Here is a 19554-nt window from a genome sequence, read left to right as displayed (position 1 = left end):
CAAATATGGGGAATCGTTTCTTATGAATTGTCTTGGGAGATGAAATAAAATGTTGTGGGATATGTTATGACACTGAATACAACCACAGAATCTGAGATCTTGGGAGGAAATATATTTTAGTAATCTCAGCATCTCATAGGTAAACCATAGCCAAGTAGTCATCAAACAGCACTAGCAAGAGCCCATCTCTTACCAGCTCTCCATACTTTTCCCACTGAATATCCTTTATCATGTTTCTCCTACAGACAAAATTCAAGTAGCTACACTCATGTTGACACATGAGCTACTCGCCATTTTCACTCTTAAAAACAACATCAGTTGCTAGGGAGGAGAGGTATTCATCACCATGTCCTCAGGGACCCACTGTCAGGTAGGATTTGGTTATCCTATTTCTAGACACTTTAGTAAACACTGTTCTGTTGTGGTTTAGACTTATCACTGAGAGCATTAGAACAACTTGTGGTGGAATCTTTGGCCTCTGAAAACCTTTAGTAGTGAGGCATTTAAAGTTTCTATTAGTATTGGGTACATGCCCCTCTACCCCTTCTCCTGGTGATGTGAAACTTTTCTATTAGTCCTATCATTTAAAAAACGACCCCCATGTTAGCATCACCACCCCCAGGTAAATGTATAATATTCTCTGAATCAAGGGTCATCAAAACTATCCCCCATGGACCAGCTACCCATTTTTGCAAAGGCTTTTTTAAAACACAGCCACACCCATTCATGTACATATTGCATATGACCCCAGAGTGGGGGCAACTCCAACAGATGCCTGACCTACAAAGTCTAAGTGATTTATTATTTATTGTTACAGAAAGAGCTTGTGAGAGTCCATTATGAACAGGGAAATGAAGAGCTTGTTCAAAATCACCTCTTCCCGGGAAAGATAAAATAAGGCATCACTGATCCAAGTAAGTAGCATTTGCAAATTCAAGAGTAGATCCAAATCTCTTAAAGATCCTCTATGAGATGAACATAAGAGAACATAAGATCTAAAGAGTCTGGAGAGAGAGAGAGAGAGAGAGAGAGAGAGAGAGAGAGAGAGAGAGAGAGAGAGAGAGAGAGAGATTTTACTCAACGTTCTGAATTTGAATTTGCTCATTTGGGACCAAAACTCAAATTCAGTTCTGGTCACCTGGAATGTGACATGGAGTTCTTAAAAAAGAAGGAATGTGACATGATGGGTGACTCATTGGCCAGCAATAATGACATCACATTAAAATGTCTATTTATTGCACAACCTTACTGGATTTTACTGAGAATTTTTTATGGACATGCAGAGGAAAGGGAATGGATGGTGATATATTTTCTGCTGGGAACATATTCCAAATTCCTGACATGTTGAATGATGGATGACATAGCTCTACTCAGAGACCACCCAAGTCTCCCTTTCCCACCACATAACAACTCCAAGCCAGGATATACTATCTACAACCCAAGTTAACATGAGGATCTGCTGTTCTCAAGGATTTCAGACAGGGCGTTCCAACCTCAGCTTCAACCTTACCCACCCTTCTAAGTCCAAAACCATCAAAATACATTCAAAACAGGTCCTGTATGCAGTCACACGTGGTTTAATCCACACCAAGTTGACCTTCAATGTTTGTTTTTCATTTACTACCAAACTTTTTAAATGGAGAGACCTCACCAAAATGTTTATGATGATCTAGTTGGGAAAGTGTTTGTTGTGCAAACATGAGTGCCTACGCTGGACATGGAGGCACACACTTGTAATCCCAGTGCTGACGATGCAGAGACAGGAGGATCCCGGGGCTTTCTGGGCAGCCAGTGAGCTCCAGGTTCAGAGAGAGACCCTGTCGCAAATCACAAAGCAGAGAAGATATTGAGGAAGATACCAAGCATTAAGTTCTGTCCTACACACCCGCACACATGCACGCACGTACACACACACACACTCAGAAATCCTGGGGACACTGAACATTCCTTTACCCAGCACCCTTTGAGCTAAGTAGCAGCTGCCCCACACAGAGAAAGCTGCTTTTCAGCACCACACACCCTTCTTGTCCCTGAGGCTGAGCACTCAGAGCTGTCCCCTGCTCCCTTGAACTGTCATTTCCTGCACTTTGCTGCTGCACCCGTTTGGCTTGCTGAACATACCTGCTCTGCAGGCATCTGAGCGTCAACTCTCATTCTAAGCCTTTATAGTAAGCAATGTGCTTGGACTTCAACCCAAGTGCTAATCCTCTACAGAAACTAAAATATTTTCAAGTGGAAGAGGAAAGTGATTTCCTCTTCTCTTTCTCATTCACAGGCTTGCACATACATCCTCCTCCCCCAATTGTCATAAACATCAATGGACACAAAGCACCAGCATTCTTGGCCAACAACTCACCACCAGATGCTTGAAGTGATGCTCACTACCTTCATGATTTGTCATTGAGGATCCCTGACTATCCTGAGTATGTTCCATCCCTGGTCATTTACACTGATACTACAACTCAATGGCAACCTCTCATCCCAGTGAGCATTGCCATGATAGTGTCCACAGAAAAGGCCTTAGTCATAAAGAAAGACACTGTAAGGAATAAAATGTCTACCCTTCTGGCTCAAAGTACCCTTTTTCTAGAATTACAAACTAGAAGGGAGATTTCAGATGTAACCACGTCTCTCTAGGAAAGACACTTAACCAACCTCTCAGGTGACCTAGGACTTGGTTCTAATATTTCAAATCTTCTAGATTGTCAGAGTATATAATAAATGTACAATACCTGATTTATACTTTAAGTGTGGATGGACAGATGAAATGAATGGTTAAGCATCCCATGCTTTATACATACTTTCAACCCCCCCTGCAAAAGGGAAATATCATCCCATGCCCTAGCATAGAGTATTCTTGAAGATATTATGCAAAATGAAATGTCAATGGGCAAAGGACAAACATTGCATGAGTCCATTCATTCAAGTATGTGAGTTGGTCAGATTCATGGGGTCACAAAATAAAAAATGACTGCAAAGGTTGAGAAGCAGAGAAAGTTGATGTTTAAAGGGAGTACATTTCAGTTGGAAAAGATGAAATGTTCTAGAGAAGGGTAGGACTAATTTCTCAATGACATGAATGTATTTTTGCCACAGGACTATACACTTCAGCAGCTGAAGTTGTGAGCTTTATCTTTTGTTTATTTTACCACAACGTAAAGGGAGGGGGGAGAAAAGGACTAGGATGGTGACTCAGTTGGGAAGTGTTTGCCATGCAAGCTAAGGACCCAAGTTCAGGTCACCAGCACGCACATGAAAATCCAGGGGTTACAGCAACACATCTGGAACCCTAGTGGTGGTGGGGAAGGGGGGACAGAAACAACTGCATCCCTATAGCTCATAAATGTCAAGGTCTGGATTCAGGAAGTGACCATGTCTCAAAAAACAAGGTAAAAATGACAGAGGAAAATATACATCAGCAACAATTTCTGCCCCCCTCACACACAAATACATGCACATACAAAAATAAAATATACAATTTTAAAAGGGAAGTGGGGGTGTTAAGGTGGATAGCATATTAGGGGTGAGGAACAACCTCCTTTTAGTACTTAGAAAACTTAAGAAGTCCAAAATGGACTTGCATGTGACTTTCATCCTAGAAGAAGGCAAAACCCAATGGCAACAGCACAGTCCACTCTGCATGGGAACAGTACCAATTGCTCAGAGGGAAATACCTGACTTGACAGGCTAACCTAGATAACCCTTCAGATAGCATCCATCTTCACCTTTAGGAAAACTCTACCGTAGAGGCTTCACTTACAGCTTGCATATCTGCCAACTTAGGGAACCTAGCCCAACAGCACCTTTCAAGCAGCACCTCCCATCTTTTTTCTAAGTTTATGCTCAATCTCTCATATCTGTGTAAAACTTCTTGGCATCAGTATGATAGCAACATTAAACGAGGATTTCACAAAGTCCGTTTCGACCATGGAAGGGAGGATGGATGGTGGTGGTGATGTTGGGTGGGTGATAGCATCTCTGAGCGAGAAGAGATGGTAGCACCAACACCAAGTATTGCTCCCATTTGATGCCCCCACGTGGCGTTCAAGCTAGTGGCAACTGCTGTCCCAGAATGGACTCCTGAATAAAAAACAAATGTTGGGCATGAAAGGGAGCGAAGTCTTTGCAAGAGTTCTTCTCACACCACATTGTAAGAGTCACTCCTGCAGGGTAAGGTTGATAAGCAAATCTTACAGATGTTATAAGACCATTGGAAAAGTCTTTTATTTAACAGAACTTACAGACTTCACACAAACCCTACATTATGCAAAGCTTTATCACAATTCTACATGTATCGTAACTTGTGAGTGTGGGTTGGAGAACAGATCATTATTATAATTAACATTTTTGACAAGGGGCATTTTCTATCAGAAAATGATAGAAACACACTTTTGATGACATCGCCCTTCTCTTGAGTGGGAAACCTGAAGGGTCTAATGGAAAGTCTGCCCATCCACCCTTCCCTTGCAATGTTAGGTGAGATTTATTCTCAGGCTGGGGACATTTCAGTAATACTGTGGCTCAAGCACCTTTGCTAACAAGAATGTCCAGCCTTGAACTGTAATGTGTCATCCATGACTCTGCTCTGGACATGTAAAAGACAAGCTAAGTAGAAGCCAAGAGGTAGAACCCAGTGACCCAGTCAGTCCGCTGACTTCCTGGGCTAGGTCAAACATGCAATGCCAAATTCCATTTCATTGGCCATAAGAGCCATAAAGGACACACATAGAACACTGGCCTTCCTACTTCTTCACACAAATAACTTAGTTTCAAGTTTATATCCTTCCAGTCAACTCCCTAGTCTTCAGAGAAACTCTAGGCTCTCGGGCCCTCTGATGTCTGCTCGGCAGAGCACCCTGGACAACTCCTGACTGAACTAACGGCACCTCGTCCACTGCTGACTTGTGGCTGTTTTGTTTTTCTTCACTGAACTGTTTGAAACAGAATCATTTCTGTTTGCATCTCTAACCTTGGCAGCAACGCATTCAATCAGTAGGTAGAATTCCTTCCTCGATCAGGCCTCATGAGACAAGATGGGCCCTCTGCAGCTTCACATTCTGATCATCTGAGGTGAGGGAGAGTAGAGAGTGGGCCACACTGCCGGCCTGGAGCTAATTTATTTTAGTCAAATCCTAACACATAATTACTTAATATCAACAATACTTTGCAGGGGATTTTGGAAGGACTGACCAGTCCTTTCTTACCATATCCAACTAGCAGAAATTAACAACAACAACAGAACCCTAAAGGACATACACAAATGGCTTTCTTAAAAGCCTGAGAGAGCAGATCTGATCTTTATTTCCTTATTAAAAATGTGGGGTACTTTTCCGTAAAGTCAATACGATGCATTTATTTTACAGTAAGCACTCTTTAGATTTCAGGTCTTCACAAAATTGCTTTTTTTTTAACTTTTGAAGTAGAAGGTACTTTAAACAAAAATACAGTGCAATGTCAGCACTTTTTTCTTTTAAATATTGAAATAAATAAAATAGTTCACTTTTTTTTGTCTTTGTCAGTTTGCATTGTTATTTCTATCGCAGAGCAAATTCCACTCCGAGCTGGGTACTTTCTCAGACATTTCAAGCAAAGGCAATGAAGACTTTTAAAAGGAAAAAATAAAATAAAATCTTCTTATTGCACAAACTTGAGCCATTTCCGAAACTTGGCTGAGCAGAGTTGAGAGATGCTGGAGGCTTTTCTATCCAATCCCTGCAGGTTCCGGCATTAGCTGAAATCCATGCTCAGGACCGGCTGGACAAGGAGAAGAGGAGGAGGAGGAGGAGAGGCTCCTTGTCTGGATTCGCTTCACTTTCTTCAGGAATGGCTTGCTTGCAGGACGTGCAGTTCCTGGGTCACAGAGCGGACTGCAGAGGGAAAGGCAATGAGAGATAAAAAAACAACAGCACGGAACAGCTACCTAAAAAAAAGAAAGATTAAAATTAAGGATGAGGATGGGGTGTGTGAAATGAATTGAAAAGTAAAAGAAAGAAAACCACTAATCGATGACGGAGCTAAGGAAGCCACAGCTTTGGGCAATGAAAACCAGGCTTGGCTCTCTGGTGCCTTGGATATCAGCAATGTGAAATCAGCCAGCAACAGGGCAGGGTAATCACTGAATGGCCCAGGAGACAGAATACAGAAGATAAAACTGAATGTGCACAAAGAAAAACCAAAGATTTCTACTTGGAAAACCAAACAAACCAAATCTCTTCAAAGTTAAAACATTCCAGAAAAGACCCTTATGAAATCATATCTTCTAATCACCTATGTGGAAATGAGTCATCCTGAGATATAAGAACAGCCATAGATGACTTTATACATACACACATCTTCACCTCTAACCCTGGCCAAATGATAAAGAATATCAGAATTATTCAAAAACAAACCAAAACCACAGGATCACTCTAGTCCTCTACTAACCCAGTGGTGACAGGTGTCAGCTTTGGATACTGGTGGCACTTCAAAACAGGAATGCCAACCAGGTATAGGCTTTGCTTCTGGTGGAAAGGGAGCCCCAAAGTTTTTCCTGTTGCTCAGCTCAGCTACTGCCACCTAACTCTTAGCCCTTTCACTTGAAATATAAGCCACGGTGATCTTTCTTTTGACCTTCCCCAGGTTGCCTGCCATTTGTCTGCTCATCGTGATTCTATCCTCTGAAAGTTTTTTTTTTTTTGTCCCTCCTACAATGCTCCTGACTCCTGTGGTCAGATGGCTCCCTGTCACTTTGTCAGAATTCATATCGTAACTGTAATCAGACCCTTTGAGTTTCTACAAATTTTTACCTTTCTTCCATCCACCAACAACACCCAACCCCAACACACACACACAACTATTTTTGTTCCATTTAATCCACCTAGAAAATAGCTAGTTAGTTTTTGAGTTTGCACTTTTGACGCACATTTTTCTCCCATTTAGTTTGGCTAAGTCAACTGCAGGTCATGGAAAATGTTCCACTATTCTTGATCTCCTACTCTCAACCCCTCCAAAGCAGCTTAGCTTTTCATCTCCCCAATACTGACAGCTCTCCCCCACCTTCATCTTTCCTGTCCTCATTTCTCTCCTTTACCCCCCCTATCACTCTACTACCCTTCAACTCTCATCTTCCTCCCTGCCTTGACCAGTGGATATTGCTTCCAATGACAGCTTCTCCACTGTTGCATCAGAAACATTAGTTAAGATCCAATGTGTATAGAACAAGATTTTAGAATATTTCCACTAATTAACTCACAAGTATTGTTGTTCTCAGTTAATTTTAATAAATAACTAGGTTATGGTGGTATTAGGTATTATTTAATAGACATTGCATGATGTCACCCTTGCCCTCAGGAACATACTATCTTTGGAGGAGAAAAACTACTGGTAAGAAGAACATATTATAACACAACACTTAAACATTCTTTCATGTTATTTTTGCCATTTTGCACAGATCAAGCTGTGATTCTCAGCTTTGCTTTGAATTCAGCTCTAGCTCCATTCTCTGACAGCAAGCCTACAGCTTAAAGAGCAGCGGTCCATCTGAGGCTTGTTGATTCGGAGAGCTCCTTCTAAGAACATCTCCTTGACTACTGTGAGTCACACAGCATCCCATGACAGCCCTTACATACTGAGTATTTGTGAATATCTGGTCTTCTTAGTCTTCCCAACTAGATTGCAAGTAATTCCATTGGTCAATAAATGCATTAGTCCTGTTTTTAACTGCATCTTTGCTTTGCAGGGCTGAGCAGTCAAGTGTATACTACATTACATGTTACTCAGCTGCTAGTCAGCAAATGAAGAAAGGCACAGCTGAGTAAAAGCCTTATCATCCAAGAACTAGGAACTTACTAGTTGGAAACCTCAGCTGATAAAACAAATGCCTTTCTTGCCAGCAAAGGACTGAGTCAATCATGGGCCTCCTTGGGAAGGATGCAACATCCTTTTTATAACATCCTTGCTGAAAATGAACAGCCTCGTTTATGTCATTAGGAAACATCACAGGAACCTAAAGGGAATGGCTGTAAAAATTATTAGCCAACACTTACAAAAGCATCAAGAAATTGAAAACCCAAGGCAGACACTGGGACTCATTAATCCAGGTTAAAGAACTTTGGAAGAACAGATCAACGGGATTCGATGTGTGATCCTGGATCAGAAAAAAAATGACATTACCAAGAAAATAGGCAGAATCTGAATTACTTCTGAAGCTTGTAGTATTGTACCAAAATAAATTTCTGATTGTGGTCTGTATACTGTGGTTATTGGGAGAATCTGGATGTGGGGTATATGGATTTTTTTCAAATTAGTATCTTGGAAGTGTGAAATGATTAGGGTATGTTGTTGTTTTAAATTTTAGTAATTGGTTGAAAGCCAGTATTGAGATTTTTTTTAACTTAACTGCAGTTTTGAACCTACTGGGGGTTTTGTTGTTATTTTTGTTTTGTTTTTAGCTAACGACTTCTTTTGGGGGAATGTGGGGGTGGGGAGTGCAAGTGTGTGCATTTGCATGTGCTGTGCAAGTCATAGGACAGCCTCAGGAGTCATTATTTTTTATTTGAGACTAGCCTACCTAGTAGGCTAACTTACTAGTACACTGGATAGTTCATTAGCCTTAAGGATCTGCCTGTCTTTGTCCCTACTCCTACCCCAGTAGTGGAATCACAATTATGCCTGGTGTGTTTTGTTTAGTTTTGGCATGGTTTGGTTTGGTTTGGTTTGGGTGGGTCCTGGGAACTGAGGGACCTAGCTCCAGCTAACAAATCACCTTTAAAGGGGACCTTCTATCAGTTTGGTTATTTTGGAAATCAATCAAGCAGAATGGCCTTTCCTTTATTGTTATTTTGAATAAATAGTCAGAAATTGTTTTTATTAAGTGCATTAGTGTCATGTGATTCAGTGTTGTAATGTTATAGGCTCTTGGGCACATAATCAAAATGGAGTTTCAAGTGTTTACTCCCTGACACCCTACCCTGGCTACACAGAAAGTCCAGTTTTAATCCTTTCAGAAAGTTCATAGAAACTTGGACATTGCTGCTTCTAGGCACTGTTCTACTGTCTAATAGGTAGGTTTTGTTGTTTTATGTTTGTTTTACATTGAATAACTTCTCAACCCAAAGAATATAATATAAAGTCCTTTACTAATTCTAGATACCTTCAAAAATGTAAAAAGGGAAGAGGTCGGTGTAGATTGAGTTTTTAAAAGATGAAAACTGAGTAGACCCAGATGCCCAGATCTTATTGACCTTGACATTTTAGACCAATCTTCTAAGCTGACTGAACCTCAGTTTCCCCACCAGCAAAATGGAGCTAGATGACATCTAGTTCACATCACAAGGTTGTTTTCAAAACTGTAATCAATAATGTTGGTCATGTGTTATCATAAAAAGAAAGACATGTCCACATCCTGGGCATAGAGAAATCTGAGACCACATTCATGACAATGAGCTCACACACACAGGGGGTCAAGCCCAGAAATTAGAAGTCTTTCATGTCTGCTCCAGGTTTCTACTCACTAGATCAAATACGCCTCACTCAGAAAACTCACAACCGAAGCAACTCCCCTTCCCAAGGCTAAACAAAATCCCCTGTGGAAAAATTCCTAATGCATGAGTCTGCTCAAACTCTAAGTACATGTTCAAGATCATATTCATCAGCTATAACAGGAGGCATGTTGGAATAAAATTAATTAATTTTATTCCACCATGAAGTAAGCACCACCAAACAGCCTTTAGTTCTCTCCCAAAGTAATGATCTCACGTTCCCTCAAGTGCTATATAAAGGCAATATCAGGCGTCAGCCCATTAGGTGCACAGAGACACACAAAGCAAGCAGGAAGACTTAAAGGGATGCTGTTGATGTGAGCATCCTATTTTTTATTAAATCCCTATCTCTAAAATACCAGCAGTAAATTGGACTGCTGACTTTAAAGTACCTTTAAAAAATTAAATGCATACTCCTCATTCCCAGTGCTGCAGTGATCTTACTCTCTGATCTCATAGTCTCAGAAACAGAAAACGACACCTTTAGCTTGGGCTTGGAACAAACATCAGATAGGCACCTATGACAACAGCAGTTACCTTTACACCAACGATTCCCCGGAGGATTTGAATGCGGCAGAAAGTTCTGTACCTTTGTTTTCCCCCATGCTGGGGCTGGTACTGAGAAAATTTTAGGTGACATTTCTGAAGCATTCTGGTCATGTCATTTCATAGGTGGTCATGATTCCCTTTTTGATCCCAAATGTTCATAGTGATACTTAACCAGAACTTTCTAGTGGCTCATACAACTCCTGGGATTCCTGGGGTCACAAGAAAGGGGTTTTTGTCCCTATCAGACATCAGAGTCTTGTTTTAAAATTACAGTTTATGTAGAAGGTGAGTTGCCTACAATATTCTGTACAAACCTTGTCCAGTATTAGGATTCTCTTCAATGAGATCTAATTACTTATTCTTACTGGTTAAAACAGCTTTTCAGAGGGTTGGCTTTTAAAGATACATTCATCACAGGTATCCTCTACTTCAACTAGAACTGAATGAGGTGTACAATGTATGATACCTGTTCCTTAACTAAGGCCCATTTGAGAGACAGCACAGGCAGATGGCCAGCCGATGGGCTCTAGAACCAGGCTTCTGGGGGTCAAGACCTAGTTCCTTACTATGTGTGGAGTCTTAGGTGCACTTAATCTCATTACTTGGCCTCAGCTTCTTCACATATAAGCTGGGGTAATACAAGCATATATCTATCTTGGAGTATCATGATAGGAGTCAAGCACTCTATAGTGACCAGCACACACATGTTCACACTGTTCTCTGGAGGAGGGGGCTATGGACCTAATCTCAACGCCATCAAGTTTTCCAGGACCCAGGACCACCAACTACCACCTCCTATGCCTCCTCTCTAAAGTGCCATCTGGCTGCTTTAAGGCATTCCCCTCTAAAGCAATGTCTGTTGCACTCACTCAAATTGAGCTCAGTTAACCTGTCCAGGTTGAGTCTCCCTTAACTAAAGGGTGAAAGATGGGAATCTGGTCATCTCCCAGGTTCCTTCCAGTTCCTCTTAAAGTTGACATTGAGGAATATGAATCCTGAGTCTGTTTGTAGATGCTGGTGCTATATGGAAAATGATTGGTGGTGCTCAAACCATGTGAAAAAACAATGCTGTGTTCACATTGGCTGTGCCAATAGCTACTATGCCTAACAGGAGAATCTGAGAAGCGAGCTGAACTAGTGAAGTAAATCAGACAAGCAGAAGTCATTCTCAGACGTTGTCCTGGGGGTTGGCCCTGTTAAAAAATTCTAAGTTATTTGGTTCCTTACTAGACACAAAGGCTAGATGCCTAAGGCATATGGCATTTTTTATTATTGATTAGGTTTAAATACAGGGGTTTTAAAATATCCCAAGTTCAAAGTCAAATTATCGCTGATAATTCCAGGACCAACTAGACAAGAGTTCAAATGATTGTGTAGATTGAATATACTTTTCATTGACTTGGAAGTTCATGTTTCATCAGTGAAAGTCATAAGGCTATGAATCCAATATCTGAATCAAAGGAAGAGAGTCCGAAAGTGGAAAGTGGCAGCAAGAGAAGAAACCTACTAGAACCAATGTATGTGAGCACGTGGGAGGCCTACGTTCCATTCCTAGGGTATATAATTGGCAGAATGTCCCCAAAGTGGGCGGCAGCATCATTTCTGATCTCTCAAAACTAAGAACAAACCTTCAGATAACCATATATCCATCTGAAACAGAAGAGTAGAAGTCCGTCTGTCTCGGACTATTAGGAAAACTCAAAGTAGTTTTGTCTGCGTGTCCCGATTTTTGCTCAGTTAGTTATTTTATGAGTGGTTTAATTCAGGGAGATCTTCCAAATCTGGACTGTTGAAACAGATCTCCTCTGATACTCACAAGCAGCCAGTTGACTAGGCAACCAGAGGGACCTCGATATGTGTGCTCACGGAACCCCAATACCCTGGCCATACTCAGTGGGAATTCAGAATCTTCCAAACAATCCAGTTGAGTGTTATGCTTAATCAGAGGTCTTTAGTTTGGTTATTGTTTGTTTGGTAGGTTGGTTAGTTTGCTCTGTGTGTGTGTATGTGTATGTGTGCATGTGCTCCTGTAAGCCCCTGTATGTGTTTGTATGTTCCCACATGCCATAGTACACATGTGGATACCAGAGGACAGCTTACAAGAGTCAGTTTTTTCCTTCCACCATGTGGATCCCACAGATCAAACTCAGGTTATCAGGCTTAGCTGCAAGCACCCTTGCCCAATAAGCCATCTTGCCGGCCCAGAGATCCTTAATTTAGACTTAGTCCCTTGGCTGTGAATAGGTCCCCAGAGCCCAAGGTACCACCTAGACATGCAGTACACTGTTCTCTGCATCTTTATTCCTACCCAAGCCAACAGACTTCACTTCCACATTTAACCAAGGAAAAAGTCAGCCAAGCATTTCCCCAGCCACTTTCTCTTGCAGTTGAAGCCAAAAGCCAAAGCCAGAAGCCAAAAGTTTGCCATTCTCTGTATCGAGCTCCTCTCCTCCCCGCAAGCCAATATCAGCCCAGCACCTAGGCCCAGCATGCACACACAGGCCAGACTCTCCATTCACCACCCCCACACCAAAAAGGGGGAACCCAGACACAAAAGAGCAAGCTTAGAGGAACCAAAGGGAAGAAAAAAAGGGGAAAAGTAAAGGAAAAAAAAAACTATGATGATCTTACACTCATTGTGAAACAATTCAGCCAGGACATACCTGTTCAAGCAGGGCCTCCCAGCTGTTCTCGGGGACTGCCAATGAGGTGGGCAGTCTTCCTTATCCCTGAGTCTCGGACCAAGTGTTGCTTTGGTTTATTTCAGGAAATGCTATTGGAAAGATAAAACAACGTGCCTGGCAGGCACTATAAAAAGTAGAAGAAATACGGAAGACGTCATAATCCAGTGGGCGGTTCCATGTTTTTACGCAGGGCTGAGGGAAGGGGCTACATTGTGCGGTATCACCCTTCCTTCCAGGAGTGCCCCCTCAGGTGCTCTGCCAGAGCGGAGCCTGTGACTCGCTGACATCCCGTTCCTGTGTTCAGATGCACGGGCGGACGCTGATCTTTGCCAGGACGAAAGTGAGGGAAACCCAGCAACAAGGAGAGAAGAGGAGCCGAGGGGAGCGGCCACTGCTGGCCAGGGCCAGCGCTGGAAGGAGGCCAAATGTAAGTGGCCCCAGGCTTCTCTGGAATGGCTGCCATTTTCTCACAGCAGAGAGAAAGATGTAAAGGTCATGGAGGAGACATGGGGAGGGGTCTGCTCTGCGGAGCCACCAACTCCCATTGAGGAAATTCTACACACACACACACACACACACACAAGCACGCACGCACACTCACACACACATGCACACGTACACACACACACACACACACACACACACACACACACACACAGGCTTGCCCCTAAACAGGGTATTACTTTCATTTCTTTGATTCTCTCCCTCCCTCTCTCTCTCTCTCTTCCCTCATCTGAAACTAATAATAGGTAGCATATATAAATAATAATTGTTAATGTTATTTGTTCTTTGTTTCCAAACCTCATGCTCTTGTTCCCTTGAAAACTGGGAAAATCAACTCTGCTCACATCAAAAAGTTGCCCTCCCCAGCAGAAAGAAAATCCACCTAACTTCTATTTCTAGGGAAAATAAATAGCCCACTATGGTGCCATCTCTCCCCAGAGGGTGCTTATTCTGCTCTTTTGTTGTTTTGTTTTCAGTAGTTTGTGCTTCTGTTGTACCCAGAATAGAAGGATGCTAGGAGGGGGAGGGGCACATGGAAGGTAGGAGGAAAAAGCAAGGATAACGGGAAAAGCCCAAGTCATCTTTCATTTAAAAATATATATCAGAACTAGAACAATGACCAGAGTCAGAGGGGTTGGCTAATTGGCCAGACAGTCTGTCCCATGGGCTCAGCAGTTGCCCTTTTTATCTGCTGTGGGTGAACCCCGGCCACTGCGGCGTCCTCGACAGGAGCGAGGCTCTTCCAAATCGTCCTCATCAAAGCCGTAGAAAGTTGAGGTGTCACTTTCTGACGTGGAACCGAATAAGTCCTCCGTGGTACGTGCTGCCGCCGCTGCCTCCTTCTCCTTCCTGCCTTCTCCTCCCAAATGAGCTGACATGTATGATGAATATATCAGCACATGGGTTAAGCAACAGACAGCATCATTAATATTCTCATTATATCATTACAGGGTTATTCCTAAGAACAAGATAATAAGCCAGTTACACCAAAAGGGACTAACCAGGTATATCACCTGGTAATAGGATTTGGGACAAAGCACACATTTCCAGAATGATTCTACTTCCCAGAAAACGTCCTGTCTCTGCCATGATACATGTGTCCACAGCTTCTGACAGCAAGAGATACACGCACAATATCTCCTTTGGTCTGCTCGCACAGAGGCACACGCTCACCCAGCCCTGCCCCACACAATGCTTCCGCTTGGCAGTTTTAAAGCCTTGTTGGTATTTCTTTGTAGTTTCAGTTGATGTTTCTTTGAACAATGTTTGTCGTCACTTTGACAGTCAGCTTTACCAAGGTATTACTGTCAGATAACCCGTTGAAGGTGGTTAAGCCTCCGTCCACTTTATTTTTATTTTTACCCGCCTCTAATCCCGTTCCTTGACAGCTCTTTCAATTCCACCCTTACACCGTGTTGTTCATTTGCACCGAAAGCAAAGAGCAGTGGGAAAGTCTAAGTGGCAGTTCAAAAGAACTTCTCTTTAACCCTGAAGGAAATGCTTGTAATCTCACACACTAGGCCACTGAACATACCAAGGTCTCAGCTACTCCAGAAAGTTCACCCTGGCAACTCCAACTCAAGACATACTGAAAGGTGAAAATGGGGTTTTAAAAGGCCTGATATAGTATTCTGAAATCTGTAAAACTCAGGCTTCAACTGTTTCATATTCTATTGGAAACCCAATACCATAGTGATGGTCCCTTCCATGCCAGGGCCAGACAAGGCACTTTCTTCTAGAAAACAGAGGCAGTGGGTAGATGATCAGGGAATAGAGACTATTCCAATTCATATTCTCTAGAAGGACCCTGGGGAGGCCCCAGAGATGTTTTCACCCATCTGACTTAGCAGCCCAAAGCAGGGGCTAATGTCACCTTTATATTAACTATTTCAGGAACATTAGCGTCAGGTGTTAATACATGACCCAGCAAATTAATTCCCAGCATTTACAGTGAAAATACCTGTGGCACTGTAACATGACACGTGAAGCACATATCAGACAGAACCAAGGAAAGAAACGCTGAGCACAAGTTGTACAGACAGGCTTCATGTAGGGAAAAAACAAAATTGGCATCCTACTTCTGATGCCCACAGATCAGTTGAAGCGCCTCATCTTTTTGTTGGGAGGAAAAGGGTGAAATGACAGCAGTTTACAGTGAGAACTCTAAAACTGCCTTCTATAACCCACCAAAGCCTATAGCAGTCCATAATACCTGCTTAGCACCACCAAGTGCCCTTGCTTCTGATAGAAGAGACATTGTTTGAATGCCTCACCTTAAAACAAATAAAAGCACTGGGTTGTTTTCATTTTCTTTTTAAAAATCTAAAAACCAACACTGTCTATCCTAAGGGCTGTATCTTCTCAGTAAAATGTTCAATGTTTGGACCATGAATGAATTGACTGAATTGCATAAAAGGAACTCCCTGGCAGGGTCCTTGAGAATTAAATGTAAAGGGTCTTATGCAATGAACACTATGTCGTGTTTCAAATTATTGGTTTACCACTCAAGGCTGTCTAGAGCCCTCAACAGACTCAGCTTCAAAACACACAGCACTAAAGGTATGGCTTGAGGGCACAAGAGGGAGAACTGAGTCACTGCAGAAAACCAAGATGATGAGGTCATCTCAGTCCTTCTCTTGGGACAGGGACTGAAAATAACACTGGGGTTAAGGTATAAGGTATAAGATGAAAAGGTATAAGATGAAATGACCTCTGACCCAATCAAAGTGTCTCATCTGTAGTGAAGCCACTGATAAGACTGAAGATGGCATCTGAAATCATCTCTCCTTCCTGCCTTATGTTTTGGTCTAGTTATGACATAGAAAAATGGGGGCAGGGGGCGGCACCAACCAACCACAATCAGGTAAAAATAATGATGTGCCTACAATTAAACAATCCACAGCCAAGACTCTACTAACTCATTTTCAGAATGAAGGAACGAGACCAAGAGTCTCTTCTGATACTTTATTCTTTGGACGGGTTGAAGATGAAAAGACCAGGAAGGGTCGACTGCAGGTTGGTGTCAGGGACACTTGCCCTCATGCCTCTTGTGTAGGTAGCTCTGCCCTGTTACACACAGAAATACGGGATGAGCAGCCAATGGTGGTATAAAGGAGCCCAGGAATCTCTGAGCCCCACAGCTCAGGATGTGGCTGCTTCCCTAATACTTATGCTTCCATCCTCTGGGGTTGCCCCAGGTATTTCCACGGAACAAACACTATTTTAGTCACATGTTCATCTTCCAGTACAGGCTGCTAGCATGCTGCCTGGGATGTCCTCATATCTCTGCTGGATTTTACTTTCGACCCCAACTACACATACAAAGTAATGTCCACCTCATTCGTGGAAGGGCCAGACCTTTTCATTGTCCTTTCCCCTGGGACCCAGGGAATGGCTTTTGGTCCATAAGATCCAAAGAAGAAAACATGAAAATGACCTGAAAACCCTTTTCCCCTCAGAGTCGTCAGCCCATCACTTCTCTGCTCCTCTCCCTCCCCACCTACGGTGAGATGGCAGAGCAATCCAACCAGAAGAGCCCTACAGCACGCAGTGCAGGAAGGGGCCTCACTCACCAGAACGTCCGCAGTCTGCACAGGACACCAGCTCTTCAGGCCTCCCGCTCTTCTTGTTCATGTTCGAGCCTCCCAAACAGAAGTCACAGTAGTTATTGGGAATGACCGTCCCATCTGGTCCTTTCTGGGCTGTGGAAACATTGAGAAAGAATTCCAATTTTAGACTTACATGCTGCCCATTCTTCTACTGCAGTGCAGCGGAGTCTCTTCCAGGAAGAGTGGAAAGCTTAGAAAGGAAGAGTTTGTTAGAGCCTAGTGGTGATATTGGGCTAAGATTTGTTTGCTCTTTTTTTTTAATCCTTCTTGGTTCCAACAGTACACATCTTACAAGTCATTCAGAATCTCATCTTTGCAAGTTTTCCCAGTTCAATTTTTTATAGAAACCCCATTATTCCACCTCTAAATTAATAAACAAGTCAGAAATGGTATTAGTCAAGTAAACCTCTGTCCATCTACACAGACTCAGATGGAAATTGTAAACAGTGGGGACTAGAGGGAGAGAACCAGTCAATGACTTGGCCTAGCCTTGAGGAGATATACTTATTCAGTATCTGTGGCTAGTCACTTCTCGCGTGCTGGAGAGGCTCTTGAGAACTCCTGTTAAACATCATGGAGAATACACAAGTGTCTGTTCTTAGCCTCAACTCTCAGGTTTTAGACTCGTTGATCATGGAAAGCAAGTAGGATAAGCTCATCTGAAGAACCCAAATGCCTAGAATTAGAAGCAGACACAGGTTGACTGGGCCCTTAGCTCAGTCTCATGTCAGAGACAGGCAGAATGATGGGAAAGTGAGCACATGTGTAGGCTTAAGATCATCACAAGTAACTGGACACAATAACTCCATAACCCATCCCTGCTGAATTTCAAAACAAGGATATTGAAAAGTCTTCAAGTATGACCTGGAAAACAGATCCTAGTAACAACACCCATGCTTTTGAGACCCGAAGTCATTCCCAGATACTAGGGGCTGGTTGAAAGGGCTAGAACAGGTTCCTCACATGGGAGAATGCTTCCATTTTTTTTTCCTCTCATCCTGGTGTAGACATTTTTTTAGGGATATTCACACTTCCTGACTGCCACTAAAAAGAAGTCTGTCTGCTTGTGGAATCAGCCTTAACCACTAGGGTATGTTCCTCCTTAGCATCCTCTGTGTCTGCTGCTATCTTTCATTATTCACTGGCTAACATTAATCAGGGTCCCGTAGGGTACAAATCTGTGAAGAAGAAGAAGCAGATATGTGAGCAGAAATACCAGCCAGACAGTAAGTGATAAACGGATTCACCCCCTTTAATGTGATTCCCTCTGGCCTTTGCTTCCTCCATGCCTCTGCTTTGCCTCCAGGAATAGGAAAGTTACCTGGGGAAGGCGGAAGACAAAAGCTAGCGGAATTACATTACAGAGGTTAATCCATTTATCAGTTGCTATTTGAATTGTTTAATCAGTTTCTAAGTCATTGATTTCCATCTTCTAGCAGGCAGACAATCCTCTGCAAGGAAAGTGCTGACTGTTTGGGGGAGGCAGAGGAATGGGCCACCCTCTGTGGTCTTTTGAGAAAAGTGCTGACTATTTGGGGGAGGCAGAGGAACGGGCCGCCCTCTGTGGTCTTTTGAGATGGGCTGTCCTTCCACAGCCACTGGATCTCAAAGACACCCACCGAGCAAGCAGAGTGGCTTCCCAAGTACTCTCCTAAGGCCTATGCATCTGCGAAAACTTTCCTCTACCTACAAAAATGTGCTTTGCCCAAGCCAGGAGTATCAGTCTCTGCCCTTTCTTCCCTTCTCAATTGCCCTCTTCTTCATTTTCAGAACTTTCTAGAGAAAATCTAAGCATGCTTAAGAAGCAAATAAACTTAAGGTTTTCTATTCAGAAGATGCACTGAAGTCTATTAAGTGGTAAATATAAATTAGAGAGGGGAAAAAAGTACATCTAGAGGCGAAGTTTCATGATTGGGTGTGCAGTAATGATCACATCTGTAACCTTCCACATCCACATCCGGAAAAGAGTCCCATATACACCATGCCAAGAAGGTCTCAGGGTCCCAGTCTGACTTCATCCTATGCACACACAGGCTTCCTGCAATATCAGATGTCTTCCCCATTCTCAAAATACTTCTGCCACCAAAAACTTCTGCATGCCTTCAATTGACTGTTCTCCTGATGATACATAAAGATAAAGAGGGAAAATACAGAGAATAATAACCTCTGGACTATTGCTTATAGTGTTCACCAAATAGGTAGAATATTCTATTGGATCAAGAGCTCCAAGTCAGACCTGGTGGTAAAAGTATGTATTCCCAGTTACTTAGGAGGCTGGAGCTGGAGAATCATAAGTTTGAGGCTTGCCAAGAGGAGTTAAAGGTCAACCTAGGAAACTCGTGGAACCCTGTCTCAAAATTTAAAATAAAAGTCAGGTATATACATAGCTCATTAGAAGAGCTCATGAGATCCCAGTTTCTGAAGACAGGGTGTCAGGATAGTGTCCACATGTATACAGATGTCTGCATAAGGGGGTCGGGAGGGCAGACTTACGTAAATGCAATTGTGACAGAAGAGGTGAGGGTATGTTGTTGTTTAGCAATGGCCTACTTTAGAAAGTGATGTGATGGGGTGTGGTAGCTCAGTGGTAGAGCACCATGAGGCGGGGGAAGATGGAACAAGGGAAGATTAGCAGCCACGCTTTAACTTTGGTTGAGGTCTACTCTCTTCCTGCAGTGACAGGCTCAGAGC

At 42.8% G+C, this 19554-nt stretch overlaps 1 protein-coding gene and 1 long non-coding RNA gene across 5 annotated transcripts in view; one reads left to right on the top strand and one right to left on the bottom strand.

Annotated features, from left to right (window-relative positions):
• The window catches only part of Dpf3 (double PHD fingers 3), a 262723-nt gene that overhangs the window by 37700 nt on the left and 205469 nt on the right, over positions 1–19554 (bottom strand). Inside the window, exons 8-10 of one of the 4 annotated variants that reach the window (XR_005876221.1) lie at positions 16828–16956; positions 12731–14126; positions 4203–5867 (exon numbers count right to left, since the gene is read on the bottom strand). Coding sequence is in view for 3 of the 4 variants with exons in the window: in XM_040742789.1 (XP_040598723.1) it covers positions 5818–5867; positions 16828–16956 (179 nt within the window). In the remaining variant the exon portion in view is untranslated. Of the gene's footprint in view, positions 1–4202; positions 5868–12730; positions 14127–14149; positions 16322–16827; positions 16957–19554 lie in introns of those variants that run through there. The other 3 variants (XM_040742789.1, XM_040742790.1, XM_021228767.2) reach the window with 3 other exon arrangements.
• LOC121139302 lies at positions 13091–16834 on the top strand. Its single transcript, XR_005876223.1, has 3 exons — positions 13091–13178; positions 16184–16270; positions 16714–16834. It is a non-coding gene; the product is annotated as an uncharacterized LOC121139302 (long non-coding RNA).

Source organism: Mesocricetus auratus, unplaced genomic scaffold (genome assembly GCF_017639785.1).
Source record: "Mesocricetus auratus isolate SY011 unplaced genomic scaffold, BCM_Maur_2.0 Super-Scaffold_15014, whole genome shotgun sequence".
Lineage (NCBI taxonomy): Eukaryota > Metazoa > Chordata > Mammalia > Rodentia > Cricetidae > Mesocricetus > Mesocricetus auratus.
This window is presented reverse-complemented; position numbering and strand designations above follow the sequence as displayed.